This window comes from Megalopta genalis, chromosome 1 (genome assembly GCF_051020955.1).
Source record: "Megalopta genalis isolate 19385.01 chromosome 1, iyMegGena1_principal, whole genome shotgun sequence".
Classification (NCBI taxonomy): domain Eukaryota; kingdom Metazoa; phylum Arthropoda; class Insecta; order Hymenoptera; family Halictidae; genus Megalopta; species Megalopta genalis.
The window spans coordinates 15274499-15299042 of record NC_135013.1 but is presented as its reverse complement, the minus strand read 5'-3'; the positions used below and the strand labels follow the sequence as shown (position 1 = coordinate 15299042).

The following is a 24544-nucleotide window of genomic DNA, read 5'->3' as shown; positions in this document are numbered from 1 at the left end:
TATTTTACGCACGTCATAATAAAAAAATATGCAATGAAATGGGAATTAAATAGAGTATTGCATCCTCTTTTCACACTACAACGTGTCTTTAAAGTATGTAAATTAACTACTATCAATTTTCTCTACTAACGGTAAAATGTAGTTTGTGTAAACTTTATAAAAAAGACTGAATCTGTAAGTATCCTTAATTACAACGTTATTAATTGACTAAAAACGCATTTACTAAAAAAAAATTATACAACTCTTTCAATCAATATTACATAACTTATGACTGTTATTATAAGTATAATGCTCTTCTTTGGTAGCGTGTTATGACACCATACAAACAATTACCATTAACTTTAAAATCTGACAATTCACTTAACATGAATTACAGTATAACAGTTTACATGTGTGCTTAAATAAGCATTGATGGTTACGGTAGGGATATGAAGTTCAATATTCCACTATAAATGATGGAAAGATCATAACAACGTTCAGTCTTTTGTATACCCGGTCGTAGTGTAAATAATTTTCTGAAAATTCTACAAAATACACACTGGAAATATTTGACATTCATCTTTAAATCGTTCATAATGGGTTAGCCCTGAGATATGGCACTCGATGTACGACGATTCCAATTTATATTTAATTATCTTAGTTACTAATAAAAATATACATCTTGATGATAAAAAGAAAACAAACAGATACAATTGATAGGAATCGTTTAACTCTATGAGTATAAGTCCAATCGCTATCATACAATTTTTTATGATCTGTTTTATGTCACGGATTTCTGAGATTATTATATTGTTGGACATACACCAGCGATAACCTGTCCATAAGCACGTTCTGGACTTAGATGTATAGGTTGCATGTTAATGTGAACGCTTGTGATGCATCCAACATATTGCGTCTGCGAAGTACTTCCCCTCAATCTCTTCCCAAGCATCGGATGGCCACCGATGAAAATCGGGTGTTTCGATAGAACTCCTGCCACATTTTTACCACTGATTATACCAGGCTGTGCTGCTTTATGATCTACGGACAACAGCACAGCGTTCTTCTGTTTGACAGCTGCAAATTAAAAATGAACAATATATATTTTTGTATTTTCAATTCATTGTTAAATTGATCATTTTTACTTAATTTCTATTTATAAAAATTGTTTGTATTACCTCGAATGTTGTGCCACTTCCCATCGCACAAAGAGTTCGGGTTCATGGGTTCGAATGAAGTCTCTATGGTGCCTTTCGCCGTTTTCACGAGGAACTTCACAGTTCCGTTGATCATTTCCAGGATTAAATAGTCTCGTTTACCATGAACAGATAGCAGATGACCAGAAGTCGAGCGAGGTTTGATATCCATCTGAATGTCGACATTTCTGCCGACTGTAAATCTGTCCCCTGAAATCATATTGATTTATTATCGAATGATAGTACACAGTGGGTCGTTTATTTGTAAAAATAAATAAAAGTTATGAAGAAGATTACACGTACCTGCTCTGAACAAATTGCTCCCATTTCCGGGGTAGAAGAATAATCCTGATTCCACTTTCTGTGAGCATGGAATTACGCCTACTTTGTTCATCGGTTCACCGACTGGTTGTCCGTTCACCATAAAGTTGCCAAGACATCCGTTGAACGTCTTGTTTGTACCCTGATGCAGATAACAATCAAAGCTAAATATTAGTGGACTATTTGGCACAACACATAGTCTGCAGTATCCTTTATCGAAGTCTTTAATTTTCTTACAATCATGTTGAACACTTTGCCAAGAGTATCCTGCTGAATACCACCCACGTAGAAAGGCGGAATCACGTTCATGGTGTTCATGTTCCCTTGCGCATACCCGGTACTAACCGGATCTTCCTCATCAATGATCAGTTTGCCAGAACTACCTTGTCTCTTGAATTCCACCAAATGCCAGTGGTTGTCGTTTATTTTCTTCTCACTTACCAGCAACTCTGGTCCATTTCCACAATCGAACTTATAATGGATCTTAATAAATTAAAAAAAAAAAATCAGTTTCATTGTATGAAAAATAGATCATTCTCTACGTTTTCATGAACTTTACGTCAAAACGAGATCCACGAGTTCATTGAAATTGTTTACACACAACAGATACGTATATTTACAATATGGCAACAATCTCAAACATTTACCGGATTCATCTAGATACCAAGTATAATAAATATTTTCGCACCATTATCAGGCTTATCGCTTTATAAACGCTTTACCTTTCCATCACTGACGTATACAGCTATCAAATTCCGATCGTTCAGGTCAGAGGCGTAGAAAATGATTCCTTCTTCGGCGATCGTCTTCACGTCAATTTGGATGTCATAGTTGTCCTTGTACCTTCCATTTAATGATCTGTACTCCAGTCTGCTGTTTCTGGCAGTACCTGAAGAAGTATATAAAGAACTCCTGTCACTTTCTTTCGTTTTTACACATCCTCAAAATAGAGTTTTTTCTGCATCATACCGAATCTCCAAGAATTGTCTAATTCAGGATCAATTGCAGGATAATAAGGTAAACTACACTGGTCCACATAATATGGTGGTTGTGTCTGGGTCGTGGAAATTGTTTCGGTTGTTGTAGTGATTTTATCGTGATAATGAATACGTCCCTCTAAACCAGGCTCCTCGTCGTCTATGTCTTTTTCCGAGTCAACATCGATAACATCTGTCGAGTTTAAATGATTACAAGTTTGATTATCCGATCGCTGATAATGTTTGACATATTGTAAACATTATCAATAAGATCGTACTCACTGATTGGGGTGGACACTTCAATATTATCGTCCGGACTTTCCGTGGGTAGCAGCGGAGGCAGAACGTCTGGTTCTGGCTCCACAATGGCAGGTACACCTACATGAGGTAAAATTACTGTTCGCATCAATTCGCAAGATAACAAGCCTAATCAAGTCATAAGGAGAGATTCGCGGTCAACATACCAGACGGATCTCCGCCTTTGCACTTCCCTAAGAAAGCACGAGGCCTTTCTGTAGTGTTTGCAAAATTGATAATGACTCCGTTCAACGTTGTATCTCCAATACAACCCACAAATGGCGTCATTTCTCCAGTTGGTGGGATACCAAATGTAGCGGACAAACCGCCAATGTATAAACTACCGAGAGGTATGTTCAGTGTTGATGGTGCTATGTCATTAGTGTAAGTCTTGGTATCATCGATGTCGAGTTGCAACGAGTTCTTGGAATGAGTCGCCGTAACCACGTGCCACTCGTTGTCATTGAACTTGATACCGGAAGAACTTGATCTGAGGGGCTCGCTCAGACTGTTAAACACCAGAACTCCATCGATCAGGGACAAGAAACTGACCGCACCAGTCTCTGGATCGCTCACATAGAAGATCAGACCGTCGCTGGCCAGTGTCTTAAACTTGAGGTTTACTTGGAGCGTGTCCTGCAAGGTGATGTTTGGCCACTTTACGTAGCCCGGCATGTTCTCTTCGAAGGACACCAGACTGGCAAACTATGCAAAACAGAGCTCAATAAAGTCATCAAGATTTGTTGACTGTTGAAAACAAATTCATTCTAAATAATATAGAAAAATTACCCTAACTGGACAGCCTGGGATAACTCCAAATGCCTGAACATTGCGGGTCAAGTCAACCACAGTATCCAAAATGACGACATCGTCGATGCAACCCTCAAAACCATCATTGGTCACCTGTTCGTAAGGATGTCTGGTATTGGGAGGATATCCTCCAAAATAAAGATGATCAGAAGATACGAGATTCTTGTTGTTGCCAAACGCTTTGCTGCTGACCATGTCAACACCGTCCACCTTTAGCACTCCCATCTTCTCAAACCTCAGTGCTTCCAGGTTGTGCCAGTTTCCATCGTTGTACTTGTTCACGGACGTGATATTGGTCTCTCCTTCCCCAAGGTCATATTGATAGAGCACGTGACCGTTTCTCATCTCTAGAGACAGGAACTGTTTACCCTTGCCCATCAAATAGATTAAACCATCCTCACTGAACGTCTTGAAGGTCAGTTTAATACTGAACTTCTTTTTATCAGGAGAGATCTGAGACGCGTTCTTGCTGAGGATGGCGTACCCGTGTTTATCGAACCTGTACCCGGTGCTGGGCTGGAAGTTGATCAACTTGTCTCTCTCTATCGCCTCATTCTGATTGTTCTCACCATCGATGAAATTCCAGAAAGACACTGGAATGTCGCCTATCACTAGTTCTTCCATCTGACCCTCGAACGAGGACACAGTCACTGCGTCCTGCATGTTAAACGAAGACGGATAACCGCCTACGAAAAGCTTCGAGTGTTCTTGATCTACGCTGAATATGGCGTGTGAACCTTGTAATACCTGGTCCTTGGTCTCTAATCTATCCTTTCCTTCACCAATGTCCTCTCTGACAATCAGTTTCACGCTCTTGCCGGTCCTGTCGACGATAATCTGCCGCCAAACGTTGTCGGACACAAACTTATTGTTAATAATCTTCTCCGGTCCGGATCCCAAGTCCATGATAAGTACTGGGTAACCGCTCTCGATCACCAATGCCATGAAATCGTGGGTCTTCGACCTAGAAATCTTTCGATTGTCCTCGTTTCCAAGGTATAACAGGAAACCGTTAGTATTGTTGGTCCTAAAGTACATGGACACTTTGGTGGACGTTGCCAGCAGAGGAAGGCTTTCAGGATTCTTGAGTTCCAGCGTGGTGTTCCTATAGAAAGTTAAACCGACCTTGAATCGATCCGCCAGCTCTCTCGCGTTTGCGATCTTGTTTTTCAATGCATCAATCTTGCTCTGTAAATCATTGCCTCCGGTTTCGATCTTCTTTTGACTATCATCTAGATCGTTCAACATTTTTGTGATTTGTGGCAGTTGTTTGTTAACAGTGTCTAACTGCTTCATCGCCTGTGAAACATATCGGGAAGTCTCAGAGATGTCCTTCGACAATTGTTTAGTGCCCTTGAGGTCTTCTGGTATCTTGTCTATGACGCCGTGTATGCTATCAACAGCATATTTAATGTTTTGTTCGACGTCCTTGGCTTGGTCCATGGCATTCTGAGCCATTGTTGAAAATGACGCTGGAATGTTCGAAAGAACCTTATCGATGTTATCTAAAAACTCTTTGTTCCGTTTATTCTGATTGTATAAGGAGCTGGTATCATCCAGTGCATCATCCAGATCCTCTTGACCCTTGATGTTCTCTGAAATATCTGTGGCCAGTCTTAATAAGCGTACGGAATCGTTCCTCGAATTCAGCATCCGCTGTTCTATACCATCAAACAGAGCGGTTACGTTGTTAGCAGCATCAATAGCCTTCGCTGTAGCATTCTCCGCAGCCCCGATAGCTGTTCTGATGTCTCTGTACGCAGAGACAGCCTTGACAGCGTCCGTATTCCTTGTATCGGTCAGCAAGCCATCCAGATCTAATGATCTATTGTAAAGGTTATCAGCGTGTTTACATGCCTGGATAACCGAGATGAGCTGTTCCTGCAACATCATTTCATTTCGCTCAATAGTCGCGTTTAATGTCGTCGTGAGATCTTCGTTTACGCTCTTCATCAACGTTTCAACATTTCCAGTCGCAATGTTCAGTGCCTCGCTAGCGTTTTGGTTGAGTAGCTTTCCGCCTATGATATCTTCATTTGCATCTGCGGCAGCGGTCTTCACCAGGTCAAAAAACCCAGTCTCGGCGATGATCCTAGACTCCTGGTTCATCTTGTCCGCCTTACTAGCCAGCTCTTGAGCCCTCCAAGTAATCTCAAGCAGGTCGTCCAGCTTTCCGGTCGCATTCTTGATTTTACTGCTCATATTCTCCGCGATGCTGGAAAGATTATTCACAGGAATGTTGTAGTCTAGCATCTCCGATACGAGAATATTGGCATGATCCACTTGATCCGTCGCTCGATCCCGAAAGTTAACGAAAGATACCTCTTGGATTCTCTTCAGGATCTCCTGAGCTTCTTTCAGTGCGTTATCTACCTTTGTACCCGTTCCCTGTTCGATATTCAAAGCAAGCGACTCCAACTCAGAGACCGTAGATGCGACAAAGTCGATCTCCTTGATTACGTCCAACTCAAAATTGTTCATATTCTCAAGCGTGTTCTCCGCAGCGAGCTTCCATTTCTCACCATCCTCCACCATGAAGTCGATTTCTCGTTTTTGATTCGAAACGTCTGACTTCAGCTTGTTCATTTGCTGTTGTAGTGGCAGGAAGTTCACTTTAGTAGGATCCAGCAATTCCACCTTTGGGTACAGGTCGTTCGCCATGTCGCTGATGAATTTCAATCGTTGATTGGTAAAATAGCTCTCCGCTACCGTGTTAAAGTCCTTAAAGACAGGGTCCAAAAGATTAGACAATTCGTCGGTGACATCCAGAAGGTCTCCTGTGCAGGAGTCGCAGGCGAAGCAGCCTTGACCTGGGATGAGAACATTTCTGTAGGGACAATGATCACATTTTTCACCAATCACGCCTGGCAGGCAGGTGCATTGGCCAGTAGTGGTGTTGCAGGATACTCCGACCGAGTAACCGGTATTGCATCCGCAAGACGTGCATCCTTCAGGCCCATAGTTCCAGTATCCAGGGATACATTGGTCACATCTACGTCCAGTGACTCCTGGTTTGCACTTGCATTGTCCTGTAGAATCATTGCACTGGCTGCTCTCAGACGCTAGACCACAGTCGCAGGCGTCGCAGCCGTTGCAGCTGTCATAGCCATAGTGATCGGGAGCGCATCGGTCGCAGTTCTCTCCTATGACATTCTCGTGGCAGAAACATTGTCCTGAGAAACTGTCACAATGTTTCATTCCACATTCTTTGCACACGCAGCTTCTACAATCTTTCCTACTGATAGCGTCGCCATAGAAACCTGGCTTGCATAAGTTGCAAGCTTCTCCGTAAGTATTGTTCAGACATTGTAGGCATTCGCCGGTGGTAGAATCACAAGCGCCCACCTGATTAGTATCAATGTTTCCTGAACATTCGCAGGGCTTGCAGAAGTCCTCGTATGACTCGGGGTTACCGTAATAACCTGTAGCACATACTTCACAACGTGCGCCGTAATAACCCGGCAGACAGTCGCAACTGATTTTGTTGCCCTCCTCGTTCACTTCGCAACCTGTGGCGAAATTGTTCGACGCAACAGGCAAAGGACAGGCGCAGATTAGGCAATCTGTTGGGGTTCCTCCAGTCGCATTGCCGTAATAGCCCTGCTGACAGAACTCGCAATGGTCCCCTGTTGTACCATGTTCGCAATTCTGCAAATAGAACTTTTATTTAAAAAACTGAGAAATATTCAAATTAGCCTTTACCAGTTCCAAGACTGATATAAACAGCATTTGGGAAATTTTATTTTCAATTATTTCACAGACTTAAGTAAGTCTGTAATTATTTAGTGCAGTCGATATAATAGGAATCTGTGTCATTGTGTCGCACATAATTGAGTTCATCTCGATACATATACATATGTACTTCATATGATACAAAAAAAAAAATAAGTAATATTCCATTCGAAACGTTCAATAAGCTCATTTCTCGGTTTAGAAACCGCGCTTCACAATTTAATAAAATTCCTTCCGAGATTATTAAAATTCTAAAATCATACCAAACATATTCCAGTGTTGACATCGCAACTGTCGGCATGCCCGTTACACTCGCATTTTACGCAAGCTCCATGGGGTCCGGACTGCAATCTATAATATCCGTATGCGCACTCTTCACAAGACAATCCTTGATAATTCGGTGGACACTGACACTGCTCTACGCTGTGGGCTGGAACATTATGAGGTGAATAGAATTCTGTCGTCGTGTCCAGAGTCACATAAGACAACGAAGCTGTGACGCTAGGGTTCCAATAGGTGGCCCTGATATGCACTGCTTGAAGATTCTCCAAGACAATCATAAGCTGTTCTCTGGTAGCGCTGAGTTTATTCTGCGTTAAGAAGTTCGTTTCTACCAGTTCCAAAGAGAATTCAAAGTCCATAAACGAAGGCGGTTGTTCCTCAGCATAGTAAAGCAAGATAATGTCGTCGCTCTGTAGTATCACGTCCGGTGCGCTAACCGCGTTGCCGAACGGTCCAGGGTTGTAGTGGGCCGTGTAATTCAGAAATCCCCCGTATGATGTCAATTTGCTGCCCAAATAAATGTCAGGCGCAGAAAAGTAGACCACTTGACCGAAGGTATCGTTTCCAGTCAAACTAGTGACTATGCTGCTTTCGTTGAACTGTCGTGGATCAGACTCCAAAAACTGCACACTACCAAACTTCTCGGTAAAGATGGCCAATCCCCATTTCGCCATATCAGACATGTGAGTTCTGTAGAGATCAGCTGACACGCATCTGGTGGTCTTGCCGAAACAGAAACACTTGGTGCAACCTTCTTCGTTATTCTCTTGAATATCGAAGGTACCCTCTTTGCAGATGTCGCAGGCAGATCCTTGAACGTTGGATTTGCAGAAACACTCGGCAGTGTACTGGTCGCAGATGTCGCCGGTAGTGCCCCTAGTATCGCAGTCGCACTTTTCACAGTGTGGAAATTGCGAGTAGCCAGGTTTGCACTTGTCGCACTGTCTGTCAACGATATTCTCCTTGCATTTGCAGGTGCCATTAAAGAGATCGCATTGTAAGTTGCCATCTACCACACCGAGGGGGGAACAATTGCACTCCTCGCAGCCAATTATAGGATCGAAACCATAAGTACCGGTTTCACACTGGTCGCAGCGCTCTCCGGTCACCCTGGCCGGACAATTGCAAGCTCCAGTCGCCAGCTCGCAGTAGGCAGTACTAGGACAGTTGCAGGGTTTGCAATTGGGAAATCCGTAGAACCCAGTCTTGCAAATCTCGCAGCGTCTACCAATGATGTTCGGCTTACAGGGACACTGTCCTCCGAATTTCTCGCATTCGAAACTAATTGTGCCGTTGATGTCACAATTACAGGGCAGTGCACGATTGTTATAATTAGCTGTTAACGAGAATATCGAGTCTCGGCAAAAACCTTCCTCGGTCTTGTTAATATAGAAATGATTGTAGCCGCATTTTTTAATAAACTCTTTGGTTTGATCGAACTGTATCTTCTTGAGAACCTTCTCACTGTACTGCTCACTTGGGATCACCAAAATGTAGTCTAGCCAGATGCCATTTTCAGCATTCTCTTTGAATGTAATCGCAAAGTTCTCTATCAGTTGGAACCGGATATTACCATCAGCCTGTTTAACAACACTCCTGCATCCACTGTTGCTGGGACAATGAGGTGCCGCCATTTTGGCTTCGTAAAACTTTCCGTTTTGCAGCAGGACGTCCAATTCATACTCTGGATAGTCCGGTTGATAATATTGGACCACGAAAGTGTAATCCCCAGGTTTTAGAACTTTAGCGTGGATATCGACCATCGTATTGGTGGCGTCTAAATAAATGAGCCTGGTAGTGCTGTCGTAGATGCCGAAGGGTTTATTGCTGGCCTCAGGAACCATGGTAACGCTTTCGAATTCTATCTTCTTGGCGTCCGCGGCACCTGGGAACTCACCTTTGACGCAAACACCGTCTTTCCTCACGCAAATGGATTTAGGCTTCACATAATCCAGAGACCATTGATTGTAGGGAATTGCTACTACAGAATCTATAGCAACATTAGATGTAGATTCTCCAGTTAAAATGAGACTAATGTAATTAGAGGGGAAGTTGATGACCGCGACTCTGCCGTAGGTGTCTGTGACTACCTGCCTACAGATACTGGTGTATTTACAGGGGTAGAGAGTAGCTTTTCCCTTGCCAACCGAGTTTGCCTCTATCAGCAAGGTAGAAGTCACTTGTTCCTTCTTTGGTGTGACGTAGGTTACCAGCAATACATGAGGACCTGGCTTAGAGACTCTCAGATCGAAGTGTATCTCCTCTTGTTTATTGTTGATCAAAGGTACTTCGTCTCGGTCGATTTCTTCTAGGACGTCTCTCTCAACGAAGTACTCGGTCAGAGGGATTCTAACGTTGTTTTCATTCAGGAATCCGCCGGCTCCGTGGACGGAGTTGAACCTGGTCAAGTTCAAGTAGCCGTAATGACGGCAGAGTCCTTTGGATCCCACCACACAAGGGATGTTCACGCCTTGAGTTAAGATCGAGGCTTCATAGTATTCGGATGGTAGAAGCACGAAATAATCGAGAAACAGAATCTTCTTCGTAGCAATCCTGAAGAACCAGCGTCCAGGATCCATCACCATGGGGACCGGATGATTACCTTGTACTCCAGCAACCGTCACGAACGATGGTTTAACCGATGGTTTAAAGTTGACTTTGAATTGTTGTTCTACTCCAGATGGGTTCTCAGGTGTGATCGTTATCGTACCCAGAATCTGCTCGTTGTTCGGATTTACGTATCTCAAGACCATTCGGTAAAGCGAGGATTTTTGGATGTAAACCGGCATGATGATTTCGTCCTGCAACCCTGAGAACAGTGCGTAACCTTTCCAACTATAGCCAGGGAAATGCTCATCGCTGAAACCATAACGAACTTCGTTATTGCTGGGCGTTTTGCCGCCTTCTACCTCGTAGCGGAACTGATGGAGGGTTGGGAAATAGTGAGCTTTTAATGGCTCATTACAAGATAGTCCAGTAACTCGAGGTTGACACTGGCATTGGCCTGTTTGCTTGTCGCAGATGGGATTCACTGATCCGCCGATGTCACAGGCACAATCTAGAGGATAAAGAGAGTTATTGCAAACATAGCTGGGTAATACGACGGTGACAACCACGACTACAGTCAATTAAAAGGTCACCTGAACAGCCAAAGAAGTTGCTTTCCTGAAGATTGTAGGTGCCATCCGTGCATTGGTCACAACTCCTGCCTGTTACACCCGGTTTGCAGGTGCACTGACCGTTCTTCGTGTCGCATTCACCGATGTTCCCAATCACGCCTGGTATATTACAACGGCATTCTTGAAAATAAATCAATGAATTAAGATGATTATAGGTGAATACCCCGCGTTTCAATGGTCTGTTCGCTATTCATACTATTCTTCTTTCATAAATCCTCTTAAGGTATCATTCGCTTCAATGAAACTTTCAGAGAAGCTTAAACGATAATATTTCCCATTCAGCTCACCTTCGCAACCTTCAGGATTGTAAGGCTGCAAATTCCAATAGAGTGGCTTACACTGGTTACAGATTCTTCCCTCGACGCGGTCTTTGCATTGACAAAGCTCGCCAGCCGGCAAAGAACCGCATCCCTGGAAGGTCTCGACGACACCTGCTGGGTCACAATTACATCCCTCGCAGGTGGGGAAATTGTAAAATCCTTCCTTGCATTGACTGCACCTAGATCCGTCGAAATTCTCCCGGCACTGGCATTTGCCCTCCGCGTCGCAGGAGGCGCCTATGGAACCATGGCTATCGCAATCACAAGCTGCAATGAAAGAGGTATTGGTATCATCAAACTTCTCCGAAATACAGACCGAGCATTATTTATGAATTTATCATTCGTATTCCATACCGATGCACTCCGGGTACATATAATACCCGGGGCTACACTGATCACAGGTTTTTCCAGCGAAGTTGGTGAGGCAGGAACATTTGCCTGTCACGTCGCAGCTGATGGACGACGAACCCACCGTGCTGCAGTTGCAAGGTCTGCAGTTCGGGTATCCGTAGTATCCACTGATGCACTGATCGCATCTGGCACCTCCGTATCCTTCTTTGCAGAGACAAACGCCGCTCAATTTGTCGCAGATACCCGGTATGGTTCCACGAGCGTCGCAGTTACAGACTAAGAAAGTTTTGTTAACAATTATCTACCAGTCTATTTATCAAACATATGTATATAAATATAATTGTCTTCCCCTAAATGCGTACAAGAACAGACGGGATAGTTGAAGTAGCCATCTTCACAGATATCGCAAGTGCGGCCGCCGTAGTTGTTCTTGCAGGTACAGTTGCCAGAAATCACCTCGCAAATATCGCTGAGAGATCCCAGCGAGTTGCAGTTGCAAGCTGCAATCGTGAGAAAAGCCTCTTTTACGAGTATTCTTTAACAAAATAGAATTGTTACCAACTTTGTATTGAAGAACAGTTGCTTACGAGAACATTCGGGAAAATTGAAGTAGCCTTCTGCGCATTGATTACAGTAATGGCCGGCATAGTTCAGCTTGCAGGGACAGGAGCCGTCGATCGCCTCGCAGTAATCACCGTCGGTGCCGTTCTCGTTGCACTGACACGGCTCACAGTTTGGATAACCAAAATATCGATTGTTACAGCTGTCACAGTTCGGCGATTTGTACTCTTTACGACACTCGCATTTGCCCGTCTCCTCGGCGCAGTTTCCGGTCAAATTGAAGTTGTTGCAATTGCACGCTGTATACAGAAGAAGAAAAAAACGTGTCATTAAAAATCCAACCGGAGACATAAGCTAGGGAAACGGAATTTTGCTCACGTTGACAAACGTTGGTGGCGTTCAGGGGCATGTCACGGGGCCTGTAAAACGTTGGCTTGCATCGGTTACAGTTGATGCCTTCGGTGTTGTCTCGGCAATTCTGGCACCAACCGCCACCCTCGTAGTTCCCGTGGATGTCCAGTGATAGGTGCTTCTCGTCGATCTCTGCATCGTACTTGCATTCGTCCGTGTGACCGAAACAGTTGCAGGCTGACGCAGAAGAAACGGTAATTAAAACTAGCACTCGGAGCTGTCCGTCACTAAATCATTTTGCTCACGTTCGCAAGTGAACTTCTTGAAAGCCGTGGACTGCCGCCACTTCTTCTGCTCGAAACCCTTGCAACAGTTCGCGCACTGAGGCCCGCAGGTATTGTGCTGGCAACTACAGAAGAGTTTCTTCGGCAACTTCGGATCCAACACGTCGCAGGTGTCCGCGTGCCCGTTGCACATGCACCGACCGCCGATGCTGATGTCTTTGATCGAGTAAAAATACTAAAACCAGAAGAATTTCACGTATTTCCGAGTTCGTTATAAATGAATATTGTTGCGAACGATCCATTTTTCGTTAGTGTCAAGCTAAAGTTAGATCTCCGAACAGTTACAGAATTCTTTGCGTATTTTCTCTTTTCATTCCATAATGGTCGTTCGTTAGAAACGGGTTCGTATCTGTTCTAACGAGATACCATTTCCAGGACACTCACCCTCCTCGTGACAGTAGGGTCCTCCCTGACCAAGGACATCAGGTGTCCCAGTAGGTTCTTCGTCCTGAGGAACCGGAAACGGACGTTGGTCGCTCTGGTCCATTCTTGCAACAGAGTCGAGTTGAAATAGTGTTTGGCGGAAGGACGGTTGTTTAAAATGGAAATCGGTATCTCGCCGCCTTCCAGTGGCACAATCTGCGAGTACTCGATCGTGCAGGTCACGCTGTCGTCCCTTATGATCGGTTTTGTGCTGTCCACGCCGAAGTAAGTCAGACAATCGGCAGCAGTGTCAGAGAAATATTGCCAGGGCGACCAGGTTTTCCCGTAGTCCTTCGATTTCTCGAGTGCCCATAGCCCAGGTCTCGGCGAATTCCCCATTTTTATGTAGATATAAGCTACGTGGAACTCCTGAAGAGAAAACATTCTTGGAAACCTGCTCATAGCTTTCTTAATTGCGTTTTAACAGCTGAACTAACTAGCAGTCAAAGTAATTATCAATTATCGATAAAAAAAATTCTTACTGCAAAAACTCAGACATTAATCATTCCGACTACAGTAATTGACGCCTCAGATAGTACACAAAAATGGACAATTTGGGAAAAGGAGATACGATTGTTCGAGTCTTGCGGCTCGTTTTTGTAGTTGTTTTTATAATCTCCGCTTTCCAAATTGTCCATTTTTGTGCATAATCTGAGTGTCAATTAGGGAGAATTTACTGTACATCGGCAGACAGTTGTACGACTGTTTGTAATTTTCTTTTGGACGAGAGAACAATACATTGTCTTCCGTTTATTTCCACCGAGGACTCTCTGCGGAAAACAGATGTTTTAGGCAAAAACGATCGACTGAGAAACAGATGTGCCGGACTGTCGAGCTTTCGGAAGCGTTACGATCATGCCTCCGCTCCAAAATTCCCGGACACGTGGTCGGGAACACGCGCGAGAGAGAGGGAGAGAGAGAGAGAGAGAGAGAGAGAGAGAGAAAGAGAGAGAGTAAATGAGTCCTTCTGAGAAACCGTTTAGCGAAAAGACAATAACCTCCGAGACGGGAACACGTTCGCTCATGTTTTCCGAGGCGTGAAATTTTCGCCGGGTCCTTTACCCTTTTTCTTTAGTTTCCAAATATTTCACAAACTAAGAAACTCCAGGCCTCGTTCGGCAATTTACATTTCACTCGCAATCCCAATCTGTGACTCTATTAGAGTGCGGATTTTGTGCATTCGTGGGAAGAATTGAATGGATAAAATGTAAGATTTGAAGGCACGGCAGCTAGAGACGTTACAAAAATTTAAGAATTTAATTTTTCTTCTTTACAATCAACTCAAACAAGTTTTGTCACACAAAGTTTCACAGTCTGATTTTCTTGCATAAAATACAAATTTTTTGAATGAATTAAGTAACAGAAAGGAAATGCAATAGAACGAATCGCAGGATTTATAGCGAGCATGTTGCGCGAAATAAAATTTCTATTATGTGTTTAATTATCTTCAGTAACATATGCTTTTATTGTTTAATGTCTCCGGAAAAGAAAGTAAATATCTGCAAAATTTTTGCGTGAAAATTTGTCGAATATCAGGTTGAACGAACGAGAAAGAACCGTACCCCGCTCCCTAAAACCCGTGTTTTCTATTGTCCTCCGGAAGCAAAGCGAAGATAATTCTTTCCCGCTTTGCAGGAAAACGCCTACCGCTTGATAAAGCAATTTGTTACAGATAAAACGCTTACTCCACAGGCTCATTATTTCCTGCTGTCATTAATTCTCTCCCTTTCAGTCTTCGATGCTGTCCTGTCTCAAACGCGTTCACAATAAGCGATCAATCCAACCAATTCAAACCGAAAATGCTTCCTTCTATGATTTGTATTAAATAACTCACATAAACGGATACAAATCTTACATTATAAAAACAGTGTCTGAAACTGATGCACGGTGTACAATGTATACATAACACTCCGATACTTTCAAAAACTGTTGAAAATACAAGAATTGTTCACGAATATTTCGCTGACTTAGAAATTCGGCGAAAGTATTTCTAAAGTGTTTCAATGGCTTCCCAATATTTCTAAAGAATTTCAATAGCGTAACAACATGACTTATTGTATATCCCACAATTGTCCGTAAAGCAAAAGAAATAGGTGTACGATACTCCGCCACGATTGCAATTTTCGTACAGTTGGCCACAAAAGCGTTCGTATATACCTTTTAGAATGCAATTACTATTTTAAAACTGAACTAAATGACTTGAATTTTTGTTCGATGATAGAGGGACTAGTCTATACTACTAGACGATGACTGAAATGCTTTCTTTTTTTAATTTTGTTATTACTTGGAATGACAAAAAATAAAAATCTTGATTTTTAACTTTTTTATCTGTTCGCCTATAGCGAAGATTAGAAAATATCTTTCGTAGATCTCGGTAACTTATATGCATGTTGAAAATATTATCGAAATCGGTTCATGTTATTATGAGTTACAACAAATTAAAGATCGCAAAAATCGCAGTTTCATCACGATTTTAACCAAAAACTGTAAGAAATCTGCAGCTTTTAAAATCCTTCAAGGCCTGTAGCTCGACTATAAGTTAACCAATTTCGATCAAATTTTCAGCACCGAAATCTACAAAAGACTTTTTTCTAATTTTCACTGTAGACTCAAATAAAAAAAATTAAAAAATGAGAATTTTTAATTTTTTCTTTTCATTCCAAGTAATAGCAAAATTTAAAAAAAAAGCTTTTTAGCGGCCGTCTAGCGGACTAGTTTCTGTGTCATCATAAAAAAAGTTCAATTTTAGTTCAATTTTAAAATAGTAATCCGTTTTAAATGGTGTACGAACACTTTTGTGGGCCACTGTAAGTCTGTGTGTAAGAACTCGCAGTCTGTTACTCCAACTTATCGTGTTTGTTGTTCAAATATTAAAATCGAACGTCAAAGAATCTGCCGGTGTGTCCCCAGCGATCGAACACTTACCTGTCCCAGGTTGATAGTCAGGTTCACCTCGTTGTACTTCATTCCCCTGGAGAGCGGCGGCGATTGCCACCAGGTTTCCATTCCATCGACCGCATACTCCGGCGGATGCTTCTTTTCCGGGTTCTCCGGATCGCAGTAATCGCATACCTGTGCACAAGTATGAACAACGGATTATGTTTCACATCTCCGATGAGATTGTCAGTCGTATCGAGGCGAGAAAGGTCAGCAAGTCGATCATAAAGAGCCAGTGATTTCAACGCGTGGAATAGCGTGTGTCCTTTACCTAACGCTTTTTTAACATAAAACATTCGATCTACTAAAGTTCTGCACTGTTTCGGAAAATTGCATTCATTATTTCACTACCTTGTACAATCATTTTCCTCGTATCGATAAGCGTCCATTCATCTTTCAGTCTCGAATCACCGAAATCTGTTCAAAAATTTCACAAGATCTGTTCCACTTTCTCGATATTTTTATTATGCATTCATATTTGCATAAACATCCGCAGCCCGGTTATCGCGAGTTACTTAATCGTTACAGAAGCCGGAGGGAATAACAATCTTAAACGTGAAAGATGATCGCGTTCATAAATTCTGTTTCGCTGTGACTCAACGAAATCAGTACTATAAATAGATCAGTAAGCGATCCAAGCTCTCCGAATCTAATTAGAAAAAAATATAATAAACTAGATGATACATGCATCGAACATGCAAATCGAACTATCGACACTATACTAACTTTCCGAAGAAAAACTTCTGTTTTCCTTAGTAATAATAACAACAATTATCTTTATCGCTCGCAAGGAAAACTGTGATAAGCGTTGCACGTGTGTGCGCAGTGCGCGCTTGTGCACGGGAAATCTAAAAATAATATTAGCGTATACGGAGAGCGAACGGGGAAGGCAGGGGAATAATCAATTTTTTTCTCTAAAAAAAACGTTGCACAATCGTCGAGGAATGAATTAAATGCGACGAGTCACGGATTTTTAGAGCCACAGATGAATCTTTATGGGACGCGCGCTCGTTTCAGTTAGACCGCTCGGAATTTGAAGAGAGGAGATGGTCAAGTGTTATCGAGAGGTCACCGTTATCACCTGATCCTTATCAACCCTCTCACTTCTAGTCTACATGACGTTTTCTTTCGCCCGCGTAAATAGATACACGTAACACACCGTAGAAATGGCTGCCATTGACCATGGGGTCCTGGGCCAATAGGCCAACAACCGAACATTCCAATGGATACAGTATGCCCATTCAAGACTCCAAAAATTATAGCATCGCAAATTCTACTCCGCCAGACTTCTTTGAATCGAGAAACCTGAACCTTTTCGAATGAAAAAAATAGGTATCGTCTACCGATTCGAGATAATCACTATCGACGGGTCAACCATTGGCCAGGGAATAGAACGCAAAGCAATCTTCAGTTGTCCCATTGTTTGCTATTTATACATATACTGTCATTCCGGTCATTGCGTATCGAAGATACGCTATGCTAAGAATCACGGAATGATAAATGTATTTGCACACTCTAGATTTCGCTGAATTCCCGCTGTGCAGGTATTTCAAATATCTGTGAAACGTTTGCGCAAGCCTAGACACAATGCACACCAACTAAAACGCTGTTTTGTGTAAATTCGTTTGCTCGAACGGTCGGAATTATGTGCTCGTAGCTTACTAAGACTAGGTCAATCCTCGGGATTGATAATCCACGAAACTTCTAAGAATTATATCATTAGATTACGATAGGAAATCGAGAGCAATATTTTCCTTTCAATAACGCTTAGCGATTTATTAATTGCATTACGTCGGCGTTAAATAGTAAAACGCAACGGCAAAGGAAACGAAGTTTCTCGATGATCATCCATTCCAGATATCAAGAATCGCGAGCCTAACGCGAGTTCACGATCTGAAGGATCATTTTTGGCGTTGCTGCGAATAGTAGAGTGGCACCTAAGTGGAGCTGCTGCGGATCCATCGCCGGGAAAGTCAGCAATATTTTATCACGGTTCGTCGTAGGCGACCAACGATAGACTAGATTACTAGGATCTTCCGGACTGGTTCTCAGGAAGTCTCTAAAAAAGACTCCGGCCGAAATATCCTTGCTGGAGAGGCCCCGAGGGGCCCTCTTTGTCCCCGATTCACAGGCCGACGGTTCTCACAACAATGTCCCGGGGTAATATTCGGCGGAGAGGACAGCGATTATCGTCTAGCATTACTCCGGTAATCTCTGCGCACTCGACGGTCTCCTACGTTTACTCGGAATCAATTACATACTTCGATATCATTAGATATAACGAGTCTTCTTTCTTTCTGCGTCCAGAAAATTGCAAGCCATCTTTACACGTTGAACGAACAAAGTCAAGCTAATTTTTCTGCATCGAGAATATACGAAGCAAGAATAAAGAAAAGTGTGTTCTCTTCGCTTAGAAATTGCTCGTAGTACATATTTTTAATTTGCAAAACTCGTAAACGATATAAATGTATAAAGATCAGAGATCCTACTTAACAGGTTGCATTCAACAAAGTGTACATGGAATTTTTCACTTGTTGGGTAAGAATGTTCGTAAAGCAGAAATAAAATAACTGAGATGTTGCAAGAATTTCGAGCTGTTTAAATTTTTAAGACTTTTGTGAGCCGTCTGGTTATAGAGATCTGCGGTGAAATTGTCACGAATTGCTACTGCCAGGCTACAGGCAAAACGGTACAAGAAATACTGCATGAAACAGCTAGTTTAACAACGCGAGCCGATAAATTGGCGGTTCTGTATCGATAATTTCCCGAGGAAATCTCGTTAGGATTACGTCAATAATTAAGGTGCATAAGTTTGTGGGCCCCTTTCTCGGTGACGCGATTCTCGACACATGGCCCCGGTCGCTAATAGTCGCTCGTTACGCGTCGATTAATGAAAGCTGTTCGTTCCCGTATGATTTCATTCACGCTGGCTCGCATAAACATTTACCGCGATCTTCCCTTATCGTGTGCGCCAAGGCGATACCGTTGCGGGGATAGTAACCGCTGAAACGACACGCGGAGAGAGAAGAAAGTCATGCGCTGGCGATGATTAATCTGCTCGTGGCACTATGTATACCAGGGGTGGACAAACTTTTAATTGCTACGGGCGACCTATTTTTTTTTTTTCAAATTATAAGCGACGGCCTAACAACATCGTATGTGTTACGTGATCATAAGAAAAGGTAGTAATTTAAAGTCAACATTAAGTTTAAATTTAAAATAAACATAGATAATATCAGACAGGCGGCCGACTAGGAATAGTTACGTTTTGACCACCCTTGATGTATACGTTCAAATATACGTATTCTGCTGTTGTCCGGCACAGTAAATCATTCGCTTCAATCTCGGATTTTTGTTTCGTGGCTGGTAAACGACGAATAGGAAGTAGTTGAGCAAGCGACTGGTTGTCGTGGGATTGATAAACTTTTGGTCTTGAAGGACTAGCACAGATAAAATTCGGCTGGGCACTATGGAGCTGAGTACCGAGCAATTTCGAGCAGCTTGCAGATAAATGTTAAATATCTGTCAAAAATAGTCGATCGAACGTGGATATCAACTGGCAAGAATCGGACTGAGGCTTAACTTTGCTGATTTCTCCTAAGAATTTTTAATATGCACATTAATCTGTTGATCTTTTGGTGTATCAAGAATTATACAATTCATTTTTCGTCTTATTTTGTAATTATGATTATTTTTTTTTATGATTATTTTGTAAATATCATCACAGCAATATCCTCTACAGCGCTAGAGGCAATATTTAACGACAGATAATGTTGATAAGATTGCAATCGCGGAAACTAAGCGAAAAGATATGAATCCAAATTTAGGCTAGTATATATTTATTTAATATATTTAATTTCGTGTCGGTTAAGCGTATCAACTCGTATAAATATTTAAACGAGCTTGTGCGATACAAATATGTCTACATCGTTCGGTGCTAACGCTCTGTCCGATCAACATTAACTATCAAGCCATAGCTAGAGCATCTCGATAAGTGAAAACTTAATATACTTGACTCTAGGAACCTTTGGATGGTTCCACGAAATATAGTTTGAAAACGACTGCTCTTAACTGAACATTGTTGTTCAAAAGCACCCGAACACTTAAGTAACGCCCAAAATTGATAAACGACTTTATAACAATTTGTAGGTATGTAGTTGCAATTAAGAAAATGCCCAGGTGCTATCAAGCTCGATTTGCTGGAAGGAAGATTTTAAGTTCGCAGGTGCATATGTACGTACCTGTCCTTGTATGAGATTGATGTCCTCGTGCTGATCAGCGTTGGCGCCTACGAGTTTGCAGTAGAGTTCTGGGCCGGGGGTGTCGACGCCACACGTGGCTGACGCGATGATTTCCTTGCCCTCGGCGAGGTTGAAGTAAGGCGGCGTCAAGATCTTTGCCTTGGCCTGGTGGAGCAGCAGGAACCAGGCCAAAGAAGCGGCCAGCAACCACCTCGGCATCCTGACAGTGGAGAGAGATCAGGCCCGCCACCGTCGGTACCTCTCCGTCGTCCTCGATCCGCACCGCGTGTCCTTTTGCCGATCCTGCCAGCTAGGAGAAACTCTGTCCTCTACCTCTCTATCCGTTTCTTCCGCCCTTCTCTAGCTCTCCCCCTCTCTGTCTGTCTGCCCCTGTCTCTCTCTCTCTCTCTCTTTTCCTTCTCAGGAGAACACCACGAGAGAGACGCTCAGTTGCTGATGGTGCTTGAACGGCTTCTCAGTACAGACTGACAGACCGGAGGTCACCGAGGACCGGCAGCCGGCCATGGTAGAGGGGCGGCGCGGGTGGAGGGTCCCATCGTGGTCCACACAGCGCCGACCGTACACACTTTCAAACCATATGCTATCGTTGCCGTCCCATGGACCGTACACACGTATGGAACGGAGCATTGTCTCCGCTTTTCACTGGGGCCCATTTCGGGGAACAGTGCGAGAACTCAGGCGGCTGATTCTTGATGGATCGGGAAGGGTATGGGGTTGTCTAGTTGGTTTCTGATTGGAGGATTGTGTACCGGCAGAGGAAACTGTAAGACACCGCATTGCCAGTTTTATGTCTTTATATTGGACGGTATTGCATGTGGTCAGAGTCGTTCGATGGGGCTCGTATATTCATAAATCAACCCTTGTGCCAGCAAGTAATGGATCGTTCCATCGGTATTTTTGAAAGGTAAAGTAATCGGAACCATTAATGTTATGCCCCTTCACTTTTCTAGTAAGATACAATAACAACAATCTTTTCGAAATTTTAGATACAATATATATGAGAGACCAATGATTGTGATTATGTGTTTATATTTCATCTTCCAGGAATGTAAAAGGAAATTTTTCCTTCAAAAAGCTACTAGGAAATGAAAAGGATTACGGCGCGGTATAAACATGATTTTAAGAAGAAATTACAAGACGTCGGAACTTATATTTTGAGATCAGTCATTCAGTAACAGTTTTATTCAACAATCCTCTTCAATCTTGTAACTAGACTAGGCATAACTTCAACATGATCGAGTATTGAGTTTTGAGTATTGAGTAAAATTAAGTACATGTAATTAGGTACACCGTCTGTTGAAAGAACGTCAGGTCACCGATATACAGTTAATTTAAACACAGAAAAAAAGATTTTTTTTAAGAATTTGAGTATATTGAACCAGAATCTATATCTTAGAATTTCCATACCTTACCGTAAGTCTACAACGTTTCAAGTAAATCGACGACCCGATTTTGCGCTCTTCTTATCAGCAGAAATATGACTAAATTGACGACGCGGAAATGTCGAAATCGTTCCAGATTTTTAATTCTGTTTCACAGGTTGCATTCTGTAGTAAATGGCGGAAACCATGATGCTGGAGCTTAGTAAGGTTGATATGATAAAATTTCCTAGCAGCAACGTGTCGGCCGAATCCATCCATATTGTGAACACCCTCGCTGTAAACATAGAAAAACATTAGTGCGGGTCATTTCGGACCCGAGTTAAAATCTTCTGATATTAATTAAAATGGATGGGGAGAATCCGGAGACCGAGAACTTCCGGTATCGTCGACTTACTTAGGTTCGTGAAGGCAGAAATGAACCACGTGATCGGCGACACAGAGTCCGCGTTTTTCGCACGCAGTATAGCGAGCAATTGAACGATTTTGCTCGAAACAGAAATTGGAGTACACATTGGCTGCAAATCATACAAATTTCCGATATTATTGAACGCGTGATTCAGAGACATTATTAAAACGATTAATTCATTATTAATTAATCAACCAACCGCTAAAAACGTGAGAACTACTTTTGGAATGATCTGCAGTGCAAGAGAAGCACTTGTAATAAAATAAAATCCTGTGAACATTATAGAAAATGTATTGAGCTTATTTAGGTGCTTCAGGACCAAAAAAATTAGGATATACTCTTGTAATAGGATAATAGGGTACTCCAAATAAGACAGCACAGAATAGCCATTTGTATAATTATAACTAGTCATCACTGTATAACTGAAACAATTGAAAAATGTTGGCCAGAATTCATTTATTATGATACAAAATTATTATTTTTTTGAAAGTTTACCTTGTCAGTTCTAGTAAGAGACCCACAACTGATATCTGATCTGCTGACTTGGAAGAGAGTAAGTTTAGAATTTGAGGAATTTTCAAAATGAAACACATGCCTATCGTTATAAGACTCAGGAAGTCTGCCAATTGTTGCAGCACCATGTTTGTCAATTGTTTATTCGGCTGGTCCTATACTTGCAATATGAATTTTTTCAATATGTTCACGATAAATGTTTTCCATACAATTGTGGCATAACGAAACTTACGTATTAAATGATCATTCGATTTTAAACAGATACGTCGATAACGTTACGCACACTTCGCTTCAATGTATTTATCGGACTTCAACATTTTTTTCTTAAATTATCGTTTGAACAATCTGCAGTGTTGCACGTTCGCACAGTACTGGACTGTCAGTGCTTTGTTACTATAAGATTCTAAGCCCGTGACAATATTACTTTAATACAACTTTTTCTGCTTCCGGTATTAATCTTTTTATGGCTCGCTTGTGTGAGAATTGTCACATCCACTAACGCTGACGTGCAGACGACAGCGGGGACGTGGGTGTCTTACATCTACGTTTACAATGTGTTACGCACACCCCAACCATCGCCAGGAATGTTTAACACTTGCATAATCACGCTCGCAGAAAGCACGAATACATAAATAACAAATTAGAATTCATAATTGTTGGGCGAACGAACGTTGCCACACCACCGCAACGTCATCGCCGTCGATACCGTTGGATACCGTGTTTATTTTGGTTTATCTTTATTTGGGGAGTTCGTAGTTATAGAGTTTCTGATACGACCTACCAATTGCTAAAACATTAATAATCCCCATTGTCATGTTCCTAGATAATATTTCAAGGAAAAATTATGAATAAAAGCACAACTGAAAGATAAATTCTTTTAAGAATAACGTTAGATTGTTTTGAAAATGTTCTGTAATCGATACTGTGTAATAACAATTGTCAGTCGCTTTATGTGCTAATATTTCAGTTTTTTAAATGCAGTAATGAATTTGGAAAGACATTTTTAACGACATCTATGATCAAATGCTCACGTTGGTTGTCAATTGGTTACACAGTTTATACAATAGATGGCGTAAAAATATTCTAAAAATAAAATTGTAAACTATACATTAAAAATTCATTACGTTCATTACTCAATAATAAGTATTATTTTGTGTTTCTTAGTAGATGCTGATGATTAAAAAGATTTTTAGGGATGTATTTCATAGTATGAAACGTTAAAGAATATGGTGGTGTCATCTTACGTTAACAAATATTAGAAGATTGAACGTTCGGACACGGATGGCACTGTAGGTCTCTCTAACCTAAAGACCCTCTAATGGTCTTTACCCTAACCACATTTAGTATTTAGTATTATGTGGAAAAAAAATTAATTATACATTGTAAACGAAGCAACTAACAATTGTTAATTTACAATATTGACATAGGGGTATAGCTGCATTTTTCGTGTATTTACGTGTACTTGTAAGTAAATTCAAAAATTAATTTTTCAAATGTACTAAAACTAACAATCTACGAAACACCGAAATATTTCTTTCCTGTTTCAAGTTTTTGTTTTATTAAAGCAATTGCTTTGATTTTACTTGATTTCCATGATTACACGGAGTCAATGGTCAAGCGCGAATTATAGTTGATAAACCAATATATCGACCACAATCGTAAAATCTTAATATTTTTAAATATTACTCGACTTTGATATTAGAATGCGAAACATTCAAATTTTCGTCGCAGCATAGTTGTACAGTGATTAAAAATCGTCAAATCGTAGAATGACAACTTTTCAACTTCATTCAAAATCAATGAAATCTAAGCTACAAATTCCTAAATGCTCGGACTAAATTTTATATGAGAAATTTGTACAAAATTTTGTACGTAAATAGTTAACATATTAGTTGACTAGGGATTCTTGTTGAAAATTTAC

At 41.7% G+C, this 24544-nt stretch overlaps 2 protein-coding genes and 1 long non-coding RNA gene across 7 annotated transcripts; 1 reads left to right on the top strand and 2 right to left on the bottom strand.

Moving 5' to 3' along the window:
* Nucleotides 1-606: 606 nt before the first annotated feature.
* Nucleotides 607-20797, bottom strand: LanA (laminin subunit alpha). The gene is made up of 20 exons (XM_033474078.2): nucleotides 20302-20797; nucleotides 16049-16195; nucleotides 13085-13492; nucleotides 12662-12875; nucleotides 12384-12593; nucleotides 12032-12304; nucleotides 11807-11944; nucleotides 11448-11720; nucleotides 11061-11360; nucleotides 10735-10893; nucleotides 7576-10652; nucleotides 3560-7228; nucleotides 2938-3475; nucleotides 2756-2851; nucleotides 2466-2666; nucleotides 2219-2385; nucleotides 1734-1979; nucleotides 1479-1638; nucleotides 1158-1385; nucleotides 607-1056 (listed from the first exon to the last, which is right to left on the bottom strand). Exons 1-20 carry the CDS (start codon nucleotides 20518-20520, stop codon nucleotides 785-787), a joined length of 10995 nt encoding a protein of 3664 aa, XP_033329969.2. The 5' UTR covers nucleotides 20521-20797; the 3' UTR covers nucleotides 607-784.
* LOC117222487 (uncharacterized) lies at nucleotides 20779-21588 on the top strand. Its single transcript, XR_004490709.2, has 2 exons — nucleotides 20779-21226; nucleotides 21367-21588. It is a non-coding gene; the product is annotated as an uncharacterized LOC117222487 (long non-coding RNA).
* LOC117222469 (solute carrier family 66 member 3) lies at nucleotides 21470-24212 on the bottom strand. Of its 5 annotated transcripts, XR_013033514.1 has the most exons (6): nucleotides 22606-24212; nucleotides 22449-22532; nucleotides 22310-22380; nucleotides 22099-22219; nucleotides 21730-21978; nucleotides 21470-21615 (listed from the first exon to the last, which is right to left on the bottom strand). XR_013033514.1 is itself a non-coding variant. In XM_076522276.1 (5 exons), exons 1-5 carry the CDS (start codon nucleotides 22749-22751, stop codon nucleotides 21804-21806), a joined length of 597 nt encoding a protein of 198 aa, XP_076378391.1. In that variant the 5' UTR covers nucleotides 22752-24209; the 3' UTR covers nucleotides 21470-21803. The 5 variants fall into 5 exon arrangements, 3 of the variants coding, with proteins under 3 accessions (XP_076378391.1, XP_033330074.1, XP_076378386.1); XR_013033513.1 differs by having other exon boundaries at nucleotides 22310-22532; nucleotides 22606-23923; XM_076522276.1 differs by having other exon boundaries at nucleotides 21470-21978; nucleotides 22606-24209.
* Between the last annotated feature and the right edge of the window lie 332 nt (nucleotides 24213-24544).

Coding starts and splice junctions, on each gene's coding strand:
- LanA (XM_033474078.2), bottom strand. CDS start 20,520: ATGCCGAGGTGGTTGCTGGCCGCTTCTTTGGCCTGGTTCCTGCTGCTC. Junction 1,386..1,478: donor GAGCAATTTGTTCAGAGCAG/GTACGTGTAATC, acceptor ATATGATTTCAG/GGGACAGATTTACAGTCGGC. Junction 1,057..1,157: donor GAAGTGGCACAACATTCGAG/GTAATACAAACA, acceptor TTTAATTTGCAG/CTGTCAAACAGAAGAACGCT.
- LOC117222469 (XM_076522271.1), bottom strand. CDS start 22,751: ATGGTGCTGCAACAATTGGCAGACTTCCTGAGTCTTATAACGATAGGC. Junction 22,533..22,605: donor CTCTTACTAGAACTGACAAG/GTAAACTTTCAA, acceptor CAATTGTTTCAG/TTATACAGTGATGACTAGTT. Junction 22,220..22,309: donor TAGTTCTCACGTTTTTAGCG/GTTGGTTGATTA, acceptor TATGATTTGCAG/CCAATGTGTACTCCAATTTC.